Source organism: Syngnathoides biaculeatus, chromosome 2, assembly GCF_019802595.1.
Source record: "Syngnathoides biaculeatus isolate LvHL_M chromosome 2, ASM1980259v1, whole genome shotgun sequence".
NCBI lineage: Eukaryota > Metazoa > Chordata > Actinopteri > Syngnathiformes > Syngnathidae > Syngnathoides > Syngnathoides biaculeatus.
Window position 1 is genome coordinate 37,121,056 of NC_084641.1, and position 25,622 is coordinate 37,146,677.

Consider the following 25,622-nt stretch of genomic DNA (forward strand, 5'->3'; position numbering starts at 1 on the left):
GATAAGCGACTATGAAAATGGATGAATGGATGGATGTTTCTTTCAGTGCTTGTTAGTTCATTGTCGTATGTCAAGGTCCTGTCTTGTAGTAGTGAGTTATATGTCCACCATTGTTCCTTTGTTACTTTTGATTTAGATTTTTTTTTAACTTTTATTAATTTAGCATTATCTCCTTGATCCTTGTTTCCCTTTTTGTTAAAATAAAACTTTTTTTTTTTTTTTAATATTCCTGCACAAGTGCCTTACCTTTCTGCTTGCCTATGTTTGAGTCCTCTACATTTTCAAATACCACAAAAACGCAACCATGAGACTCTTTGGGTTATATTCTTCAAACTCTATGAAAAAGGAGATATAAAAATAATATTTGATAGTGACGTCTTCTACTTTCCATGTTATTTCAATTGCGCATCTCATTGTGTGCCCTACATAGCCCCTCAGAAGTCAACACGTGCAGAGCACTTTATGTTATGTTAATTATAAACAGGTCAGTGTTTTTCATACCCAGTGTTGCAAATTATTGTTCTCTGTTTGAGCAATATCACTTGACCAATACTTTTCTAACATTCTATACTACAAAATAAGTTCATTTTGTATGATTATTCCTGAAATTGGATCAGACCGATATCAGTATTAGCCAAAACTTAAGGCTACAATATCAGTATCAAATCAGAAGTGAAAAAGTTGGAGGGGGACATCCATATTAATTTTACCTTATACCTTTACAAGAAACAAATGTGATTCAGGAAATTTCACCGGCACTGTCCAATATCCAGGTATTTATTTCACAATCACACAGGTTGAAAATTTGGCAATGTTATTAAAATTGATTTCAAGCCACATTTAGGATTGTATGAGATCTTTGAATCAAGTCATCAACCACAAATTGTGATGCGAGTGAAATTGTTGTGAAAACTTATCGTTACACCCCTTGTTATCGGTTTCGGTATTGACTTGGAGAACCCACAAGTTATTGGTTGTCATGGTTATCGGTGGAAAAAAATTATCACAAATTTCTAGTTTGTCTCTTCCCGAATGCCATCGTCATGTGCTGCATCGTGGCTGTGGTTCACCCGTATCATGGTTTGGAACTCTTGCAAGGAAAACAATGTCTACATTGTGTAAAGAGATATGCCCAAACACTTTAGATCGCGGTCTCAAAACACTGGCCCTGTTATCCATATGGCTGTACTTTTACCGCACTTGTGGCATTTTATGGCATCGCGTTGACAAAAACTTTTTTAAAGTCTGCATTTCTGTGCCAGGGTGGTTTCAGTGAACGGTGACAATTGTTTTTCTGATGTGCTGTCCTGATTTCAACAGAAAAAAACATCATTACCTAGAATGAGCACAAATCTGTGCATCCAATTGACATGCACTCAGGGCGAAATAATTCAAACAAACCACTGCTTTTATGTGGTTGCTGGCTTCCCCAAACTTAGTGATTGGTGAGTTGAGCTCTTATGAATATCTGTGTTTTTTAGATAAAGGTGAATGAAAAAGGGTTATTGATTTTTCATAACTGTTGTCAGTTATTTGTACTGACGACAACTGTTTTGACTATTAAGACTTTAATATTCATGTTGAGAATAACATGGAAAATACATCCAAAGAACTTTCTGCTAGACTAGACACATTTGGCTTTTCTCAACATATTACTCACACTCAAGGTCACATCTGAGACCTGGTCATCTCTCAGGACGTAGAAATACGTAGGTTTCTGACCATTTGTGTGTATTTTTTGATTTACAGTTTCTTCCAAAAGTTCAGACAACCTCTATATCTATTAGGAAAAGTACATAAATGAGAGTACTGAAGGTAGGTTTATGGAGACTGTAGCTTTGCCACAGACTGTGAATGCTGGGACAGTTGATGAACTTTTGGACAATTTCACCTCGAAAATCTCAATTGCCATGATTGCTGTCACTCCTGTTAAAACTAAGAACATCCTGAGGTGACGTAGAACACCGTGGAGTAGCACAATGATGGTCAAGAGCGCTAAATCAAAGTTAAGGAAAACAGAACAAAAATGGAATAAAACTAAAATTTATATTGATTATGACCTCGACAGACAAAAGTCTTTGTAGTTTTAACCAAGAGTTAGTCAGGGCTGGACAGTAAAACTTTTCTGCAATCATCAGTAAGAACCTCAACAACACTCACACTCTGTTTGCTGTGGTTGACAAACTCACAACCACCCGAATCAGATAGCTGCAGAACTCGTAACGGCTGATAAATGCAAAGAGTTTACTTTTTATTTTACTGAAAAAAGACAATAATTCAGGTAAAATGTCAGCACAAACCAGCAATGACAAAATGATTATACATTGGAAGCCACCCGGGGAAAACTCGATTACCTTGTCAGATTTAATAGAGTTGACCAAAACATCTATAGTGAAAAAGGTTCAGCAGTTGAAACCCCATGCCACTTGCCCGTGTTTGGTGTTCTGATAGATTTCGACCTGACTTTCAACAGTCACATCAAACTGCCTTTTACCATCTGAAGAATGTATATTGAGAGAAGGGTTCTAAGTATCAAGCAGACCGGGACAAGCTCATCCATGCTTTCATCTCAAGAAGACTTGATTATTGTGATGGTCTTCTGACTGGACTCCCTAAAGACAGCTCATTTCGAATAATGCAGCTCAGGTTCTGACCAGAACAAAGCAGTCAGAGCATATAACTCCAACTCTAAAGTCCTTACACCAGCTTCCAGTCAGATTTACAATAAATTTAAAAGTTCTGCTACTGGTCTATAGATTACTAAAAGGTTTAGCTCCTGAATACGTGAAAGATAGCATACGATTTTGTACGGTTATAGACTTTTATGTACATTACAAGAATTCGTATTTGATTCCTGGCTTTAGCATGACGAAAGTTTCGTCGGAAGCTATACCAGAAGTTGAGCGAATAATTGTTTACATCGGAGACACCTGCATCCGGGTCCCGTGTCAAACCCACGCTTTCTCGCCATCAGGTCATGCTACTTGTGGATGCTACGGAAAATTTATAAACCTTTGGGATTATCTTCCAAAAAACATGGGATGCCCCTCCTCGAGCCGTCACCTTATCGTGGCGGAGGGGTTTGTGTGTCCCGATGATCCTAGGAGCTAAGTTGTCTGGGGCTTCATGCCCCTGGTAGGGTCAGCCATGGCAAACAGGTCCTTGGTGAGGGATCAGACAAAGTACGACTCCAGAACCCCCAAAATGACAACAAAGATTGATCTTGGTTTCCCTTGCCCGGATGCAGGTCACCGGGGCCCTCCTCTGGAGCCAGGACTGGAGGTGGAGGTCGAAGGCCACAGCCTGGTGGCCAGGCTTGCACCCATGGGGCTCGGCTGGGCACAGCCCCAAAGGTTAACATGGATCCCCCTTCCCATGGGCTCAGCACCTGTGAGAGGGGCCATAGGGGTCAGGTGCAATGTGAGCTGGGTGATGGCCAAAGGCGGGGACCTTGGCGATCTGAGCCCGAGTTACAGAAACTAGCTCTAGGGACATGGAATGTCACCTCTTTGGCAGGGAAGGAGCCCGAGTTGGTGCGTGAGGTCGAGAAGTTCCGACTAGATATAGTCAGACTCGCACACTACACACCACTCGGGCTCTAGCACAACTCCTCTTGAGAGGGGTTGGACTCTGTTCCACTCTGGAGTTGCCCACGGGGAGAGATGCCGAGCAGCTATGGGTATGCTTATTGCCCCCCAGCTCGGGGCCTGTCCATTGGGGTTTAACCCGGTGGATAAGAAGGTAGCCTCCCTCCGCATGCACGTAGGGGGACGGGTCGTGACGGTTGTTTGTGCTTATGCACCAAACAGCAATTCAGAGTACCTACCCTCTATGGAGTCCTTAGAGGGAGTGCTGGAGAGTGCCCCCTTTGGCGACTCCATCATTCTGCTAGGGGACTACAATGCCCACGTGGGCAATGACAGATACCTGGAAGGGCGTGATTGGGAAGAACGGCCCACCGATCAGAACCCGAGTAGTGTTCTGTTTCTGAACTTCTGTGCTCATCATGGATTGTCCAAAACGAACAGCATGTTCAGGTGTAAGGGTGTCCACATGTCCACCTGGCACCAGGACACCCAAGGTCACAGTTCGATGATCAACTTTGAAGTCGTGTCATCGGACTTGCGACCGCATGTCTTGGACACTTGGGTGAAGAGAGGGGTGGAGCTGTCAACTGATCACCACCTGGTGGTGAGTTGGCTCCGATGGTGGTGGAAGATGCCAGTCTGTCGTGGCAGGCTCAAACGTATTATCAGAGTCTGCTGGGCACAGCTGGCAGATTTCCCTGTCAGAAGGAATTTGAACTCCCACCTCCAAAAGAACTTTGCGCACGTCCCGGAGGAGGCGGGGACATTGAGTCCGAGTGGACGATGTTCCACACCTCCATTGCTGAGGCGGCTGACTGGAGCTGTGGCTGTGAAGTGGTCGGTGCCTGTCGTGGTGACAACCCACAAACATTAATTCATATATTGTTAAATTAATTAATAAATCCATGAAAATGTATTTGACATTGCTGGGCCTTTTATAACATTCCTCCCAAGAACAAGTAGCATAAATGAGACTGCTGCTTGACTGATGTGTAAACAGTGAGTATTGGAGTGCCACACAAAAAAATGTGTGTGCGTGCGTGCATGTGTGTGTGTGTGTGTGCACGAGTGCTGTTGGCCCTTTAATTCCAGTGGAAGCCTTGAGAGAAGCTAATCCAGTTTTACTCAATGGCCTCTTGAACTCATGGGTCGCACTGACACACACACATGCATGCACACACATAAACGCACACACACACACACTATACTTGTGTTTGCTTTTCATCTATCCATTTTCCATGCCGCTTATCCTAAAGGGTCACGGGAATGCCATAGCCCATCCCAGATACTGTAACATTGGGTGAAAGGCAGACTTCACCCTTAACTGGTAACACATCAGTCACACAGCATTCAGTATATCACACCATCACTGAGTAGGAATTGATCCCACACTGCCCGCACCAAAGTCAGACGTGTGTACCACTACACCGTCAGTGTCCTTACTTGTGTTTGCTCTACATGCCAATATCTGCATGTTAAGCGATTGCAGTACATATGTAACCCTATCCCCAGTGTGTGCTTTTCATGATGAAAAATCTGTATAGTTATTAAAATGGTGTCCTTTTGTTTATACTGAAAAACGCTCAGTGGAGGGCTATATTCTTGTATTTTTGGAAATACTTAAATAAATAATGATAAGAAAAATATATTTTAAACAACATCAGTGTACTTAACAGTAATCAACTTTGTAGCTGATACAGGGTACTGCATTTGATTTTACAGCTAAGGAAAATTATTGTTGTATTTGCCTTTAAAAATAGAAATATGTAATACATTGAAGATGTTTGGCTTCAGCTAATTTGCAAGCTTAGTCTCCGCCCCCATCCCCCATTAAAGATAAACAAAGGACATTTTGGTGGAGTGTTGCACCCACATACATCCAAAACCCACCCCTTCACAAAATATTGAAGCAGTCCCTGCTAAGTGTTCCTTACTGCAACTGTGAGGAGATTCATTACTTTTTAATGGAGGAACGCACAATGTAGCCAAAATGTGACTTTCATAAAGCAGCAGATTTATGAAAATAATAAGAGGTCCAATTACTTAGCAGAAGATCACGCAGTTGGGGTTTCGGGTGTGCATGAGCAATGAAAGACCTTTTACTCCATGACCTTTGGCCTGCAAACACATTGAAGCAGTTAAGCAGATGACCCGTGACACCCGCCCCTTTTTGAGTTGGACATTTCTCACACAAAGAAATGTGAAGTTATTGTTTGTGGAATTTGTGGAGAAATGTTTTGCATGCCCCTGAGGTCACTTTTGGATTAATATGCACTTTGATTCATTAAAGTGCCAGTGATGTAGATAGGCAATACTCTTGACATTTCACAGCTGATGCAAATTTGTGTTTTGGCTAGGCTGCTCAGCAAAAGTGAAGTGCATCAGGGTTATGGTTATGAAACAATTAGCAGGGATTCCTCCATCGAATGCTGTGACCAGGTCGATTTCTGTTTTGGCTGCACAATCCACAGGTGTTGCTTTAGCATTGTAGACAAATGAACCAACAGCACGATGAGAGGCACGTACAGATCACAAAGCAACAACTTGATATCTCAAAGAAAAAAATGCTGGAAAAATGGATAACCTGTTTTTCAATCTCACTGCCCAACAACCTCTGTTGAAACAAGAACCTTTTTTTTTTTTTACCGGTTTAAGAACTTAATATGAAAACCCTCTTGAGAAAATTAGAACGTCTCTTCATCCCTGATCATTTTTTTTTTCTTCCTGCAGCCTTCCTACAACTCCATAAAAAGACAACTCTCGAGGAGGCTGGCCTTCTTTTGGGATTGTTGATAATAAAACAAGCACTCCTCAACCCCACCCCACAGCAACCTCATGCAACAGGTTCCAGTGAAGAAAACAACAGATGGGTGGTGCTGTCACGGTGCGCTAGTAGTGATGAATATGGAACGCCAAAAGGCACTTTTCAACATTTTCTCTGCAGTGTAACGCTGTTGTGCGACAGCCGCAACGCCTTCAAGCACCCAATCAATAAACATGAAAGGAGTCACGTGACACTTTAACCCTTATAAATCGTCGCTTCCACATCTGCTTGGAAAATGGAACGATTTTAGAGGCAAGAAAACATTCAGCACACAATTAGTGCAGTCTTTCCAACATGTCTGCTAGCTCCTCTGTCCAGGTCAAAGTATGCTTTAGAAAACTTGTGATCAGTGTAAATACACACAGCACCAATGACTAAGAGGACACGTGGTTAGCTGCTGACACAGACTAAAATTTATTAAATTGGGAACAAAGGAAAAATGATGTGTTTGACCTCCTTTTACTAAATCGCAGTGAGACAGAAGGGTGTTTGGGTTTTATTTTTCTTTTTTTTTTCTTCTTTTTTTGCCAGGGCTGTTTGCCCTGGGAGCGGCTGTGCGGTAAAATAAACACATCAGCAAGTAGAGAGACGACAGGCACATAATAACATTTGGTTCACAGTGAAAAGAGCGGGTTATGTGTCATAAAGTTGAAGACAAGGCAGAGCAAAGTGAAATGGGTGATGTAAGTAGGATAAAAAATGTGCCACACAAGGGAGAATTTAGGGGCTTCCATAAACACGAATGCCCCCGAAAGAGGAGGCCTTTTCTGTTTGTGGCTGGTGATGAGAGACAGTAGTCCAAGATGCTTGATTTAAGATTTTTGTTCCATCATTTGCATCTGTCACTACATCTCCTATTTTAAGTACTCCATAGCCTTTGCAAAATTCCTCACTAATATGCAGAAAGAATATTATGAGGTTGATGTATCAGATTAAGTACGATAAAGCTGAGCAAACTCTTATCGCACTTTTTTGTGCTGTCATCAACCACACACCACACGATGCATGTGACTGATGCTTCACCATTGATGTCACAGTCTTCAGATGTTTTTCAGTTCCTCCCGAGCATGATTGGTAGTCAGGAGGACTTATGCTTGGGCAGCAATACAATCACTATAGTCAGAGATGCACATACAGTAAAATTATGGTCTGGTACTCAAAGGACCACATGAGGTTGTTGCTTGGGTTAATATTTTTTCCAAAGATTAAAATTGAAAGATGAAATGATTTACAGATGGCTATTATAAGACAAACATTTAAAAGGTGATTCCAGTTATAGAAGTGTCACTTCCTTATATGAATTATTGAGATTGTTGTGAATCGTTAAAACACTGCAAATGTTCTATAATTATATTTCAAACGTGAAATTACAAAATTTGGCACTCTAAATATAGACAAATAAAACAAATGAGTAGTTGTGAATGGACAATCACTCTGTTCGTTGTTAAAATACATAGTCATAAATAAATATAGCATCGTTAAATGGCATTTGTAGTTCCAGACGGCTAGTGGCAGATATGCACCTAAAGACTTTTGGTTTAGCACCATGCAATCAGCTGATTTGGCGCATTTCCTGGATCTTATTTGCACCATGTACCAGTTTCACGTAAAGGCGACGTCGCAGCCCCTCCGCACTCTTGAGCGCCCGTTTGAGGGAAGGACAACACAGCTCGAGGCCCATTTCTCTGCTACCCCCAGGAAAGTTAGCAAAACACTAAGTGCGCAAATGCACCATGATACACACACACGTGTGCCTCACTACAGTATGTGCACCCGTAACGATAATCCAGCTATTTTATGTGGTGGCCTATGTGAAACCCCACAGTGACAAACCCTGGCATCTTCCTTCCCATCATTGCTAAAGGGGAGTCTGGGCTGGCACAATCATGGTCCTCTCCTTCTTGCCATAAATTAAAAATAAAAACTTTAAAAACATGAGAATTTCCTCAGGGATTACAAAATAAGCATCCATCTATAATTAATGGTACATACAGTATAAAGAATGCAACGTAGGAAATATTGGGCAATGTCACTAAATGAATATCTATCGCTAAAAGTTATGTATGTACAGGCTGTTTACCAGCTGCAAACTAGCTCAGATTAAGACTGATAAATTGTAAAGCACATGCTAAAAGACCTAAAAGGAAAACAAAATAGTTACGTGATAAAATCATTCAACAAAACAAAAACATGTTTTCCCCATATTTCACAAAATAAATTATGAATAGGATTTATGCCTACAAAATGACTTGAACTCATCAATTGAGGTTGGTGGGTCATGAAAGGAAACGACCATCAAGCAACAACCTCTGGTACTCATTTGAGAACCAGACTGAAATTGTTATGTGCACCCCTGGGCGAATGTGTTTTAGCCACCCTAGTTCAAAATAACTGTCAAAATGAAAAAGCAATTCTACATCTTATGCTCTGACAAAGTAATCAAAGCAAAGGAACTATAGTGTTATATAATTATTTCAAAGTATTTAATAACATATCCACACACGCCACAACTCTCCAACTCCTGAAACTGAAATTTTGTTTCCTAGTTTTGAGTTCTGCCCAGCTGTGGGGTTAACATCAAATTAGGGATACACAATATTTCAGCATTGCAAATATTCTCATAGCAAGTTCCTATGCTACATTTGTTTATGGATATACAGTGAACCACCTGGAATATCAATAAATGACCAGCAGGGGGGCCTGCTTGGACATCCATCCATTTTCTTAGCTACTTATCCTCACGAGGGTTGCGGGAGTGATGGAGCCTATTCCTGAACTGGTTGCCAGCCAATCGCAGGGCATAGAGAGACAAACAGCCACACTCACAATCACACTTATGGGCAATTTAGAGTCTCCAATTAATGTGGCATGTTTTTGGGGATGTGGGAGGAAACCGGAATGCCCAGAGAAAACTCCTCACAGGCGGGTCCAGGATCGAACCCTGGGGCCCAGAGCTGTGAGACCAATGCTTTCCAGCTGAACTGCTGTGCTGCCCTATTTTTTACATTAAAAAAATTAATATCTATGGTAAATTATAAAAAACTAAAATAATCTATCACACACAGTGCAGCCCAGAGAGTTGTATGAAGTTATATGAAAACTATTCATGAGGACATGGTAAACAATTTACTGGATCGCTCTTTAGAATGTGACAAATGAATATAACCATCCATACATACATTTTCTGAGGTGCTTATCCTCACAAGTGTCACAGGAGTACTGGAGTCGATCCCAGCTGGGCACATGGAGACAGACAACATTCGCACACACAATCACATGAAGAAATGAATATAGAGTCCCCAATCAATGCATGTTTTTGGGATGTGGGATGAAATCAGAGTGCCCGGAGAAAACCCACACAGAACACGGAAACTCCACCCAGGTGAGGCTGGAATTTGAACCACTTTCCTCAGATCTATGAGGCCAACAATTCACAGCTGTGCCACTGTGCCGCCCACACGAATATATGTTGCAACTGATTACAATTAGAGCAAGGGGCGAGAGCTACGCCATTATTGAAGGGACAAACGGTTTTGCTTCAACTAATACCCTCAAATACAGAAATACTATGCATATGTTAAAAGATAATGGGTTGATCAAAAACAAACTGCTAGGAATGTGCTTAGTGACTTCAGTGTAAGTGATTATGAATTGACGTGATTTTCACTTTTTAGCTTGCTTGACTAGTCCTCAATACTCCAGGCTTCTAAATACAGAGATTTTTCATAAAAATGCCTTTTTTTGCCCAACTGAGCATAGTTTTCTATCTGTTTTTCTATGCATATAAGGGTCTAGGAAAAATCAGCACGAAACCAATAAAACATCTGTCTAAACCAGGATTCATTGCTCTTGACATTTTTATTGGCTTTATACTGCAACTCTATCATTTGTGTAATTCCTCCTAAATAGAATCTAAACCATAGTGGTAAAGCTAAGTGCTTTGATACAAATTTCACCAAAGGGAGTAACTCAACGGCCAGTTCCCTTAAGAGAACTACATCACACCCACTGCACCTTGTGAAGGCTACTGCATCTTGGCCAGAGATTAACAGTTACCGTACACACTGGTAACTATGAAGTGCTTTTACACATCATCCCACGCACATTCTCTCCCTTCAAGGCTACTCTGCTCCGGTAAACTGCAATTCAAAATATTTATTGACCCCTGTAGGAGTTTATTTACTACCATACTCATACTATGAAGCATACTGAATCCACAATTAACACAAGAGCACTTTTGGCTGGGCCTGCTGCTTTTCATTGCATTCTTGCACCAAGTTAAGATGAGTCCAGAAAAGGATTTATGACAAACTGTTGCTAACTGTCTCTTCTTCAATTATTCTTCCTGTAGGCATTAGGTGTCCAATGCTACATGTACTCATACTAAGTCCATGTGAAAATCAGTTCAACATGGAAAACAAAACAGGATGGTGCAAACATTAAACAACACTTTCCAGATTGAGCCAATTTTAAAAACAAACGCCACTGGTGTTTTGATAGCATGACAATTTGGACTAATCAAACTGTTACTGTTGCACTTCTTTGCTTTGTTTAAGTTCTAAAGAGAAAAGTGTTAATGTTGTATATTCTTTAAAAGATTTAATGTGTTGTTCATACTCATTTGTTTATTTGACAACTGTTCACACATTTTGTCATTTATTATTTAAGGTCAAACTAAAAGATGAAAACATGAGCACATTTATGCTTTTGATTTCTTTCCAATTGTAATGTGAACTGTACTATGAACTTACAAACAATGTACACACTGAGTTGGCTGGCATGGTTTCACTGGATTACTTGGGCCAGCGGTAGTGAACTGTCAAATTAATTTCAGTCCCTCTGCTAAATCATCAATCATGCCAATAGCAATCATTCTAATAATTTAGACCAGTTTAAGTACTTGAATCTAAGTTGGACAAAAGCACAATTTATAGTATGGATTTGGACTGCAGTAAATGGTCAGAACTGGGGGCACAATGCAATCAGAAAGCTTCTCATCTCGGAAAAACATTGTCTTTTTTTTTAAATAATGAATGCAGCCCAGTACCGAGAAGCAATTATGTCTGTCCAAAGATTACGTTTGTTCTCAAACTGTAAAATTCAAATTCAAGTGGGAGATTTTGACTAAAAGTTTTTTTTTTTTTTTTTTTCCCTGAGAGTGTAGCTGCAGAGCATTCCTAAAGTTGAAATGATACCAAACAGCTGTGCAAGCAACCTGTCTCTTCTCTGCACTTTTCAAATGATCTCATTGGCCTTGACCCACATGGTGTCTGTTTTGACCCCAGCTTGTCAACACCACCAACAACTTGTGGTTCTTGGCAGTGCTGTGCTTTGCCATTTTCGGGTGAATCACTTGTGGCCTTGTGCAAGTGTAGACTAAGTGTAATTTCTAACAGAGTTGGGGATCTAGCTACCCATAATGAGCATTTATTTATGAGAAGTCAAATTAAGTTCAGTATCAATTAAAGAAAATGCATGCTATGGTGCTGTGGATTCACATGAAAAAGAAGCGCAGTGATCCAAAATTCAAACTTTGCATTTTATTTGTTTTTTTTTTGTTTTTGGTTTTTTTTTTTTTTGGGTTTTTTTTTTGTTAATTGAACGATTAGAATTCATGGCGAGACTTACGAGGGAGGAATGTTGCCTGTCGAAGAATACGGCGTCTCCCATGGCCCCTGATAAATATCCACAAATAAGCTCTCCAAAATGAAGATGGACTAGACGCGATCCTGGTTGACACTATTAAGTGCTAATAAATATGCGCGCACCACACATGAGCGTAATAGCAGTCCTTGTTTATCCTTCCTTCTGCAACAACACTGATCATTTTTTGGGCTTCTTTTCCCTCTGCTCTAAAGCCTCTACTAGACCGGTGTTGATGTTTCTACAACCGTCGGATGTATGTCAAAATCCAGGACTCCATCCCGCGCTATGCATAAGCAATCCATACTACGCGCTCAGTGAGCGCTGATGAGGACAAGATGCTGAACCAAGCGAGGAAAGGCAGACGTCCGCAACAAGTTGACGTCATTTCAAATAAACTTCCGCTCTGCACTTTCAAACTAAAATCCCTGTCAAAAGGGAACTGCGTTTTTATGTCACTTTGCATCATTACAGTATATTGTAGGCCTATACAGTACGACCATTCAATATTTACAAACTTTTATGTGCATCTACCAAACCAATTTAACACTATAATCGCTATATTCTCACCATATTCTATACCAGAGGTCTTTACAAAAACAACGTTACTATTATTGCAGTCGAAGTGGTATACACAAAATAATACAGAAAGGTGTGTCGAATACGCTACTCACCCTTGAATGAACTCACAGCATATCATCTTTTTCCATCTAAGCCTATCTCGTGGATCCTCCTCTCTAACACCCCTCGTGTTCTGCCTCAAGATCCATCAAACTTTTTTTGGTCTCCCTCTCGCTCTTTTGCCTGGCAGCTCCATCCTCAGCAGCGTTCTACCAATGTGCTCACTCTCTCGCCTCTGAACATGTCCAAACCTTCTAGGTCTGCTCTCTCTAACCTTGTCTTCAAAACATCCTACTTTGGCTGTCTCTCTAATTAGCTCATTTCTAATCCTATCCAACCTGCTCACTCCGAGCAAGAGCCTCAACCCCTTCTTTTCTGCTACCTCCAGTTCTGCTTCCTGTTGTTTCTTCAATGCCACCGTCTCTAATCTGTATTTCATGGCCGGGCTCACCACTGTTTTATAGACTTTGCCCTTCATCCTAGAAGAGACTCTTCTGTCATACAGGAACACCAGACACCTTCCGCCAACTGTTCCATCCCGCCAGTACCCATTTCTTCACTTCCTGAACACACTCACCATTGCTCTGTATTTTTGACCCCAAGTATTTGAAGTCAACCACCCTCATTATCGCTTCGCCCTGGAACTTCACTCTTCCTTCTCCACCCCTCTCATTTACGCACATATATTCTGTTTTACTTCGGATAATCATCATTCCTCTCATGAACTCAAATATAATGTAATCATAATAATAATAAAACCACAGTTTAAAATAAGGGACAGTGTACTTTTACACCCCTTTTTTTTCAATAAATGAAAATGAATAGATGACAGTGTGAATCACAGCTTAAATTGTCAGAGTACAAAATACTTTTATTTTCTAGGTCAACCTATGAAATTCCGTTCCTTTTCAAACTTTGCTGGTTAATTGACACTGGAAAATGCAACGTAGCAGAGAGAGAAAGTTATGTTACATACAGTTTTAAACATTGACGGAAATCGTTGTCTAAATATTTATCGACTAGAACTTGAACTACTCCTCCAGTTGGTGTGCCAGTAATTATCCTATTAATACATGTGTCAATACATTGTACAGTTCATCAACAATCTTTATCTGGTTCTTGAAACTCTGTATCGATGCAGTTTACATTGCCCAAAATACAAAGTCAATTCATATGAGAGAAGCAGAAGAAGAAGATATGAAAGAAGCAGATAACTGGAAGGCAGAAAAGGGAGCACATTACTTGGTTTTTGCAATTGTTGAAGTGGAACCGATTTTGGGCAAGGTGTCAAAAGCCTCTGAGTGCTGTAAAAAGCATGTAAAAACACAATGAGCAAAGCAAATGGAGATATTGCATTCAAGACACTTGCAGCTAAAGGAAGTTCCTGCACGGAGAAGTGCCCATTCAGCAATTAAAAAAGAAGAAGTGATGCCAAATTCCTCCTATAAGATAGCAATACAACCATTTAAAGAATACCATGAAGTTTGAAGCACAATGATTGCGTTGCACCAACACCTACAGATAAGATTTAAAATACCGTGAGGGACTGTAAAACATTCAAGATGCCTGTACAATCTGATGATAATGTGAGGAACATGCACTTGTAGCCTTATTTTGACCAACCATTTTATTTCATGGTATATTACAATGACCCACAGGGCAACGACACCTTATATTGATGTATTTATGCCTATATTATTGTGTAACACCGAAGTAAAGACCCAAAAGTCACACTGACAGAATAGGAATCAACAAACCTAGTCTTTGGAGAAACAGAAATGTAATAAATAGGCATCATCTAGAGTCTAGACGAAATGAAGTCAGACATTCTTGAGGATGATCAAGAGGAAATTCACAGTGTTTTCCAGGCTTCCCTGAAGTCACCGAAGTTCATTTGCAAGGCAGAAGGCTGTTGTCTCATAATTTAGCAGGAGGAGCCCCCAATGTGACCCAGAAGGGGAGTCACAGTAAGTATGGACGTGCAGCCCATATGCGGAGTAGGATTCAAGACCATTTTGTCATTAAAACGGGCAACTCTTCCATACACATGTCCAGACTGATCAGTAAAAACACTACTGTATCTTGCGTGAGAACGACCTTCTGAGACGCTGTATGGTGCATGGTCCATGACGTCATGATTGGAGTGGAAAGTATGGCATGTGAAGTGCTTGACAATGCTCCACTGGGCAACAGAGGAAGAGAGCGAGAGAGAGAGAGAGAGAGAGAGAGCGAGAGAGAGAGACACTGATGTGTTTAGTAAACCTGCACAATTGATGTTTCAAGCGCGCAACGAAGGCATTTTCCAGCATTGCATCACACAGGACAAGCTTGCGTCCCTTGCAGAGGGGACAAAGGGTGTGTAGGGTCATGAATCAAACCTCAGAACTGTAATTGTTGAGGACCTTGCTTGAAAACGCCATTGGATTGTTTTCCATCTCCTTCTGGTGCAACAGCAGTAAACAAGCTGATGAAAAGCAATAAAAATCTAACGGCAATGGGGATTTGGTCACAAAATAGCTGTTTTTTATATGGCAAATTATGTCTTATTCAGTTCAAATTGCAGAATATCACTGTTCATCATAGTTTGATATAATGGTTGAACAAAAAAAAGAAAAAGTAGGAGCCCACAAAGAAATATACAGCAGATGCTGAACTAAGCTCGACTGGATGATTTCACAGCTAGGGAATGTGTGTGGGTGGCGGGGGTTGGGTGTGTTTCAAAAAAATATGTGAGATCTCTCCTTCACTCTGGATAGAGACAAATTGTTCACAGTTTAATTTCTTCTTATGGGTCTCAGACCACAATTTCCCTCTGGAAATTACCTTTTTTTTTCTGGCTCGAGAACGAGGGGCCATCTCGATCGCATCTGCCAGGGGCTTCAGAATCTATAGTGCTGGACAATCATTCCCAAGATTTCAGATTTCAATTTCATCCTAACAAGATGAATGACATCGGCATTTTGCCATCCTCTTTGATGAGAATGATGTATTCTTTTTTTGTTTTTTTCAGGTTTTGTCATATCAGTAGAGCAATTCTTCACTCTACTACTACTACTACTACTACTCTACCAACATACTCTCTATCTCACCTCTGAACGTGTCCAAACCATATATGTCTGCTCTCTCTCACCTTGTCTCCATAACATCCAACTTTGGCTGTCCCGCTAATGAGCCCATTTCTAATTCTATCCAACCTGCTCACTCCAAGCGAGAACCTCAACATCTTCATTTCTGCTACCTCAAGTTCTACTTCCTGTTGTTTCTTCAGTGCCACCGTCTGTAATCTGTACATCATCGCCGACCTCAACACTGTATTATAAACTTTACCCTTCATCCTCGCGGAGAATCTTCTGTCACATAGAACACGAGACACCTTCCGCCAAATGTTCCACCCTGATTGGACCAATTTTTTCACTGCCCAACCAAAATCTCCATTGCTCTAAATTTTTTACCCGCAGTATTTGAAGTCATCCACCCTTGATATCTCTTCTCCCTGGAGCTTCACTCTTCCCGCACCGCCCCTCTCATTCATGCACATTTTTACTTCGGCTAATCTTCATTTCTCTCCTTTCCAGTGCATCTCTCCATCTTTGTAATTGTTCCTCCACCTGCTCCCTGCTCCCTCACTGCAGATCACAATATCATTTGTGAACATCATAGTTCAAGGGGATTCCAGTCTAACCTCATCTATCAGCATATCCATTACTACCAGAAACAGGAAGGAGCTCAGAGTGGATTCCTGATGTAGTCCCACCGCCACCTAAAATTCTTCTCACACACCTACGGCACATCTCACCATTGTTCTGCTGTCCCCATACCTGTCCTGTACCATTCTAACATATTTTTCTGCCACACCAGATTAAGCATGCAGTACCACATTTGTTCTCTTGGTACTCTGTCATAGGCTTTCTCTTGGTCTACAAAGACACAATGTAGCTCCATCTGACTTTCTTTTCCACGACCATCCTCAAGGCAAATAATGCATCTGTTATACTCTTTCTAGGCATGAAACCATATTGTTGCTTGCGTATACTTACTTCTGACCTGAGTCGAGCCTCCACTACTCTTTCCCATAACTTCATTGTGTGGCTCATGATCTTTATTCCTCTGTAGTTTCCACAGTTCTGAACATTGCGTTTGTTCTTAAAAATGGGGATGAGCACACTTTTCCTCTATTCTTCTGGCATCTTCTCTCCCGCTAGTATTCTGTTGAATATGTTGGTCAAAAACTCCACAGCCACCTCTACAAATTGCTTCCATATCTCCACTGGTATGTCATCAGGAGCAACTGTCTTTCCATTTTACATCATGTTCAGTGCCTTTCTAACTTCCCCCTTAGTAATCATTACCACATCCTGGTCATTCACGCTTGCCTCTTCTACTCTTCCTTCTCTCCCATTTTCTTCATTCATTAACTTCTCAAAGTACTCTTTCCATCTACTTAGCACACTAGTGGCATAAGTCAAAATATTTCCATCTCTATCCTTAATCACCCTTACCTGCTGCACATCCTTCCCATCTCTGTCCCTCTATCTGGCCAACCTGTAGAGATTCTTTTCTCCTTTTCTCGTATCCAACCTGGTGTACAGGTCGTCATATGCCTCTTGTTTAGCCTTCACCACCTCTACCTTCGCCCTACGTCGCATCTCAATGTACTCCTTTCACCTCCCCTCAGTCCTCTCCGTGTCCCACTTCTTTTTTGCTAATCTCTTTCCTTGAATGACTTCCTGTATTTTGGGGTTCCACCACCAAGTGTCCTTCTCCCCTTTCCTACCAGAAGACACCACAAGAACTCTCCTGCCTGCCTCTCTGAAAACCTTGGCAGTAGTATTCCAGTCTTCTGGGAGGTCTTCCTGTCTGGCTAGAGTCTGTCACACCTCTTTGCGAAAGGCCACACAATATTCTTCCTTTCTCAACTTCCAGCACCTGATTCTATGCTCTACCTTTGCATTCTTAATATTCCTACCCGCTACCAAAGTCATCGTACACACCACCATCCAATGTTGTCGAGCTACACTCTCCCCCACCACTACCTTACAGTCAGTAACCTCCTTCAGAGTACATCGTCTGCACAAAATATAGTCCACCTGCATGCTTCTACCTCCTCTCTTGTAGGTCACTCTATGTTCTTGTCTCTTCTGGAAACAAGTATTTTAGCAAATTTGGCTTCCAATTCCATCCTTTTTGCAAAGTCCACCACCATCTGCCCCTCAAAGTTCCTTTTCTGGATGCCGTACTTACCCATCTCTTCTTCATCCCCCCTGTTTCCTTTGCCAACATGTCCATTGTAATCTGCACCAATCAATCCTCTCTCTCTGGCTGGGATGCTCAGGACTACTTCATCTAGTTCCTTCCAGAATTTCTCTTTCAACTCTAGGTCACATCCAACTTGTGGGGTATAGCTGCTAATCACATTATACACAATACCCTCAATTTCAAATTTCATCCTCATCACTTGATCTGATACAATTGTCACCTCCAATACATTATTAGTCAGCTCTTCCTTTAGAATAACACCTACTCCATTTCTCTTCACATCTACTCCATGGTAAAACAATTTAAACCCTGCTCCTAAACTTCTAGCCTAACTCCTTTTCTACTTGTTCTCCTGTATGCACAATACATCAACCTCTCTCCTAATTATCATGTCAACTAACTCATAAGCTTTTCCTGTCATAGTCCCAACATTCAAAGTCCCTACACACAGCTGTAGGGTCCGTGCATTCCTCTTCTTTTTCTGCCGACTATGCCACTTTCCTCCTCTTTTTTGCCTTCGACCTACAAAACCTGAATATCTACCTATGTCTTCCAGATTAACAGTGGCGGGGGCGGGCGCATTTAGCCCGTGCGACGACCTATCCATTATGGAATTATTTTGATATACGCTCATATATGTTTGGCACAGTTTTACGCCGGATGCCCTTCCTGACGTAACCCTCTGCATTTATCCGGGCTTGGGACCAGGCTGCAGGTCGCACAATATTGTGTTCCCCAAGGGGCTGCAGATAGTCAAAAAGCAATCAAATAAACAAAGTCAACACATAAGTCACACAATTCACATACTACTTCGTCTATGTTAAAGTTTAAAGGGTATGTGGGTAAGAAGGTTCGAGTATGTAAAATGGAAGGATATGTAGATTTAAAGGAAACGGCAATGAAAGAGATTCAAACCAATGACTCTCACTGCAGTAGTTGCAGGTTGAGTCGTCCTCATAATCCTTGTTGTACAAGTTGTGTTGGTTGAACAAGATTGTGCAGTTACTCACATTCGATGCTTCTTCAACTACTACTCCTACTACATGTTCGTAGAGGAATATTGATTCCAAACTGCTCCTGATAATGTGATGTACATGACACTGTTATGTGTGGTTATATTGCATTTTTATATAGTACTAGATGTTTCCATTATCTGGTAAATGCACAATCTTTCCCCATTTAGCTAAACAGGTCGAATCACTTTCACCCGGCTCAGGAGACTCGAATGTTTTTTCTACTTTTTTTTCTACTTTTCTCAAAACTTTTCTAATTTTTTTTGAAACACAAGATGCAACCACAGAGCCACCAAAGATGACAAAACCTGCTTTTTATGCTTGGTTCATCTTTAAATAATGTATATCATGTCATATTTGTTTAACTTTTGTCCAAATACACCAGCCAAAAAGGAAACAATATTTTAGCAAATTTGCCTTCAAGCAATCATGCCATCAAAACGTAATCATGTACGTTAGCTTAGCATACGCAGGAATTCTGCGATTCAGTTTTTCAAGTTTGGTCACATGACAATTGGAAAGCATTCGTGCTTGCCATCAAAAGATGAATATGAGACAAAAACTAATTTTAAAGTCCATCTGAGCCACTTAATCACAATAATTGCATCATCGTTGTCTAAGTTTTACATTCTTTTGTGATGCTTTTCCAGGATTTCAATGCAGCCTCTTCCGATGTTTGTTTAGAGGTTAACTCCCGTCAATTTCTTCTTTCAGTCAATGCAGCCCTATGGGGGCACAAACCAGTGCAATCTGTAGGCCGGTCCCAAACCTGGATAAATGCAGGGGGTTGCGTCAGGAAGGGCATCCGGCGTAAAACTGTGCCAAACAAATATGAATGTTCATCTAAAGAATACCACACCGGATCGGTCGTGGCCCGGGTTAACAACGCCCTCCCCCGGCACTCTTAACCTGCAGGGTGTCTGTGGAAATTCAGATGCTGTGGGACTTAGACAAAGAATAGGAGGAAAGCGGGTTCGTCGGCAGAAGAAGAAGAAGAATGCAGAAAGCCTACAACTGAGAATAGGGACTTAGAATGTTGGGACTATGACAGGAAAAGCTCAGGTGTTGGTTGACATGATGATTAGGAGAAAGGTTGATGTATTGTGCGTCCAAGAGAGCAGGTGCAAAGGTAGTAAGGCTAGCAGTTTAGGAACAGGGTTTAAATTATTTTACAATGGAGTCGATGGGAAAAAACAATGGAGTAGGTTTTATTTTAAAGGGCTGGGTAAGAATGTCTTGAAAAGAGTATCAGATCAAGTGATGAGTCTGAAATTTGAAATTGAGGGTGTTATGTATAATGTGATTAATGCAGCCCTATGGGGGCACAAACCAGTGCAATTTGTAGGCCGGTCCCAAGCCCGGATAAATGCAGAGGGTTGCGTCAGGAAGGACATCCGGCGTAAAACTGTGCCAAACAAATATGAGCGTTCATCTAAAGAATCCCATACCGGATCGGTCGTGGCCGGGTTAACAACGCCCTCCCCCGGCACTCTTAACCTGCAGGGTGTCTGTGGAAATTCAGATGCTGTGGGACTTAGACAAAGAATAGGAGGAAAGCGGGTTCGTCGGCAGAAGAAGAAGAAGAAGAAGAATGCAGAAAGCCTACAACTGAGAATAGGGACTTAGAATGTTGGGACTATGACAGGAAAAGCTCAGGTGTTGGTTGACATGATGATTAGGAGAAAGGTTGATGTATTGTGCGTCCAAGAGAGCAGGTGCAAAAGTAGTAAGGCTAGCAGTTTAGGAACAGGGTTTAATTATTTTACAATGGAGTCGATGGGAAAAAACAATGGAGTAGGTTTTATTTTAAAGGGCTGGGTAAGAATGTCTTGAAAAGAGTATCAGATCAAGTGATGAGTCTGAAATTTGAAATTGAGGGTGTTATGTATAATGTGATTAATGCAGCCCTATGGGGGCACAAACCAGTGCAATTTGTAGGCCGGTCCCAAGCCCGGATAAATGCAGAGGGTTGCGTCAGGAAGGACATCCGGCGTAAAAACTGTGCCAAACAAATATGAGCGTTCATCTAAAGAATCCCATACCGGATCGGTCGTGGCCCGGGTTAACAACGCCCGCCCCCGGCACTGCTAACATGCAGGGCGTCGGTGGAAATTCAGCTACTGTGGGTCGAAGACAAAGAAGAGGAGGAAACCGGATCCAGCGTCAGAAGAAAAAGAGGAATGCACAGAGCCTACAACTGAGTGTAGGGACTTTGAATGTTGGGACTATGACAGGAAAAGCACAGGAGTTGGTTGACATGATGATTAGGAGAAAGGTTGATATTCTGTGCATCCAAGAGAGCAGGTGGAAAGGTAGTAAGGCTAGAAGTTTGGGAGCAGGGTTTAAATTATTCTACCACGGAGTAGATGGGAAGAGAAATGGAGTAGGGGTTATTTTAAAGGAAGAGCTGGCTAAGAATGTCTTGGAGGTGAAAAGAGTATCAGATCGAGTGATGAGACTAAAATTTGAAATTGAGGGTGTTATGTATAATGTGGTTAGCGGCTATGCACCACAGGTAGGATGTGACCTAGAGTTGAAAGAGAAATTCTGGAAGGAACTAGATGAAGTAGTTCTGAGCATCCCAGACAGGGAGAGAGTTGTGATTGGTGCAGATTGTAATGGACATATTGGTAAAGGAAACAGGGGCGATGAAGAAGTGATGGGTAAGTACGGCATCCAGGAAAGGAACTTTGAAGGGCAGATGGTGGTGGACTTTGCAAAAAGGATGGAGATGGCTGTAGTGAACACTTATTTCCAGAAGAGGGAGGAACATATAGTGACCTACAAGAGCGGAGGTAGAACCACGCAGGTAGATTATATTTTGTGCAGACGATGTAATCTGAAGGAGGTTACTGACTGTACAGTAGTGGTAGGGGAGAGTGTAGCTCGACAGCATAGGATGGTAGTATGTAGGATGATTCTGGTGGTGGGTAGGAAGATTAAGAAGACAAAGGTAGAGCAGAGAACCATGTGGTGGAAGCTGAGAAAGGAAGAATGTTGTGCGACCTTCCGGAAAGAGGTGAGACAGGCTCTCGATGGACAACCGAAGCTCCCGGAAGACTGGACGACGACAGCCAAGGTGATCAGAGAGACAGGCAGGAGAGTACTTGGTGTGTCATCTGGTAGGAAAGGGGAGAAGGAGACTTGGTGGTGGAACCCCAAAATACAGGGAGTCATACAAGGAAAGAGATTAGCGAAGAAGAAGTGGGATACTGAGAGGACTGAGGAGAGGCGAAAGGAGTACATCGAGATGCGACGTAGGGCAAAGGTAGAGGTGGCAAAGGCTAAACAAGAGGCATATGAAGACATGTACACCAGGTTGGACACGAAAGGAGGAGAAAAGGATCTCTACAGGTTGGCCAGACAGAGGGATAGAGATGGGAAGGATGTGCAGAAGGTTAGGGTGATTAAGGATAGAGATGGAAATGTGTTGACTGGTGCCGGTAGTGTGCTAAATAGATGGAAAGAATACTTTGAGAAGTTGATGAATGAAGAAAATGAGAGAGAAGGAAGAGTTGAAGAGGCAAGAGTGAAGGACCAGGAAGTGGAAATGATTACTAAGGGGGAAGTCAGAAAGGCATTACAAAGGATGAAAAATGGAAAGGCAGTTGGTCCTGATGACATACCGGTAGAGGTATGGAAGCAATTTGGAGAGATGGCTGTGGAGTTTTTGACCAACTTATTCAACAGAATACTAGCGGGCGAAAAGATGCCTGAAGAATGGAGGAAAAGTGTTCTAGTTCCCATTTTTAAGAACAAAGGGGATGTTCAGAGCTGTGGGAACTATAGAGGAATAAAGTTGATGAGCCACACAATGAAGTTATGGGAAAGAGTAGTGGAGGCTAGACTCAGGACAGAAGTAAGTATCTGCGAGCAACAGTATGGTTTCATGCCTAGAAAGAGTACCACAGATGCATTATTTGCCTTGAGGATGCTCGTGGAAAAGTACAGAGAAGGTCAGAAGGAGCTACATTGTGTCTTTGTGGATCTAGAGAAAGCCTATGACAGAGTACCAAGAGAGGAACTGTGGTACTGCATGCGTAAGTCTGGTGTGGCAGAGAAGTATGTTAAAATAGTACAAGACATGTATGATGGCAGCAGAACAATGGTGAGGTGTGCCTTAGGTGTGACAGAGGAATTTAATGTGGAGGTGGGACTGCATCAGGGATCAGCTCTGAGCCCCTTCCTGTTTGCAGTGGTAATAGATAGGCTGACAGATGAGGTTAGACTGGAATCCCCTTGGACCATGATGTTCGCAGATGATATTGTCATATGCAGTGAAAGCAGGGAGCACGCAGAGGAACAATTGGAAAGATGGAGACATGCACTGGAAAGGAGAGGAATGAAGATTAGCCGAAGTAAAACAGAATATATGTGCGTGAATGAGAAAAGTGGAGGGGGAAGAGTGAGGCTACAGGGAGAAGAGATAGCGAGGGTGGACGACTTCAAATACTTGGGGTCAACAATACAGAGCAATGGAGAGTGTGGTCAGGAAGTGAAGAAACGGGTCCAAGCAGGTTGGAACAGCTGGCGAAAGGTGTCTGGTGTGTTATGTGACAGAAAAGTGTCTGCTAGGATGAAGGGCAAAGTTTACAAAACAGTGGTGAGGCCGGCCATGATGTACAGATTAGAGACGGTGGCACTGAAGAAACAACAGGAAGCTGAACTGGAGGTGGCAGAAATGAAGATGTTGAGGTTCTCGCTCGGAGTGACCAGGTTGGATAGGATTAGAAATGAGCCCATTCGAGGGACAGCCAAAGCTGGATGTTTTGGAGACAAGATTCGAGAGAGCAGACTTCGATGGTTTGGACATGTTCAGAGGCGAGAGAGTGAGTATATTGGTAGAAGGATGCTGAGGATGGAGCTCCCAGGCAAAAGAGCGAGAGGAAGACCAAAGAGAAGGTTTATGGATGTGGTGAGGGAAGACATGAGGGCAGTTGGGGTTAGAGAGGAAGATGCAGGAGATAGGCTAAGATGGCAAAAGATGACACGCTGTGGCGACCCCTAACGGGACAAGCCGAAAGGAAAAGAAGAAGAAGATGTATAATGTGATTAGCGGCTATGCCCCGCAGGTTGGATGTGACCTAAAGTTGAAAGAAAAATTCTGGAAGGAACTAGATGAAGTAGAGGATCCCAGACAGAGAGAGAGTTGTCATTGGTGCAAATTGTAATGGACATGTTAGTGAAAGAAACAGGGGCGATGAAGAAGTGACGAGTAATTATGACATCCAGGAAAGGAACTTTGGAGGACAGATGGTGGTGGACTTCGCAAAAAGGATGGAAATGGCAGTAGTGAACACATTTTTCCAGAAGAAGCAAGAACATATAGCGACCTAGAAGAGCGGAGATAGAAGCATGTAGGTGGATTATATTTTGTGCAAGGTAGTGGTAGGGGAGACTGTAGCTCGACAGCATAGGATGGTGGTGTGTAGGTTGACTGTGGATGGGTAGGAAGATTAAGACAATTAAGAAGACAAAGGTAGAGCAGAGAACCATATGGTGGAAGCTGAGAAAGGAAGAATGTTGTGCGGCCTTTCGGAAAGAGGTGAGGCAGGCTCTCCATGGACAGGAGGAGATCCCGGAAGACTGGACTACTACAGCCAACGTGATCAGAGAGACAGGCAGGAGAGTACTTGGGGTGTCTTCTGGGAGGAAAGGGGAGATTGAGACTTGGTGGTGGAACCCCAAATTACAGGAAGTCATCCAAGGAAAGAGATTAGAGAAGAAGAAGTGGGACACTGAGAGGACTGAAGAGAGGTGAAAGGAATATATTGAGTTGTAATGTAGGGCTAAGGTAGAGGTGGCGAAGGCCAAACAAGAGACATATGATGACATGTACACCAGGTTGGACACGAAAGAAGGAGAAAAGGTTATTTACAGGTTGGCCAGACAGAGGGATAGAGATGGAAGGGTGTGCATCAGGTTAGGTGCCAGTAGTGAGTTAAATAGATGGAAAGAATATTTTGAGAAGTTGATGAATGAACAAAATGAGAGAGAAGGAATAGTAGAAGAGGTAATTGTGAAGGACCAGGAAATGGCAATGATTAGCAAGGGGTAAATTAGTAAAGGCACGAAAGAGGATGAAAAAACCTGTGGAGGTTTGGAAGCAATTTGGAAAGATGGCTGTGGAGTTTTTGACCAACTTACTCAACAGAATACTTGCAGGTGAGAAGATGTCAGAAGAATGGAGGAAAAATGTGCTAGTTCCCATTTTTAAGAACAAAGGTGATGTTCAGAGCTGTGGGAATTATAGAGGAATAAAGTTGATAAGCCACACAAAGAATTATGGGAAAGAGTAGTAGAGGCTAGACTCAGGACAGAAGTAGGTATCTGCGAGCAACAGTATAGTTTCATGCGGAGAAAGAGTACCACAGATTTGCCTTGAGGAGGCTAGTGGAAAAGTAGAGAGAAGGTCAGAAGGAGCTACATTGTTTCTTTGTGGTTGTAGAGAAAACCTATGACAGAGTACCAAGAGACAAAATGTAGTACTGCATGTGTAAGTCTGGTGTGGCGGAGAAATATGTTAGAATAGTACAGGACATATATGAGGGCAGCAGAACAGTGGTGAGGTGTGACAGAAGAATTTAAAGTGGAGGTGGGATTGCATCAGGAATCCGCTCTGAGCTCCTTCCTATTTGCTGTGGTAATGGATAAGCTGATGGATGAGGCTAGACTGGA

The 25,622-nt window shown here is 42.1% G+C and overlaps 1 protein-coding gene across 3 annotated transcripts in view; it reads right to left on the bottom strand.

Annotated features, from left to right (window-relative positions):
• LOC133491594 (rho GTPase-activating protein 6) overlaps nt 1-25,622 on the bottom strand; it is an 81,809-nt gene that overhangs the window by 28,098 nt on the left and 28,089 nt on the right. Inside the window, exon 1 of one of the 3 annotated variants that reach the window (XM_061802922.1) lies at nt 12,040-12,412. The exons of the other annotated variants lie outside the window; for them this stretch is intronic. Within the exon in view, the coding sequence (XP_061658906.1) occupies nt 12,040-12,081 (42 nt within the window). The 5' untranslated portion in view covers nt 12,082-12,412. Of the gene's footprint in view, nt 1-12,039; nt 12,413-25,622 lie in introns of those variants that run through there. 3 annotated transcript variants of the gene reach the window in all.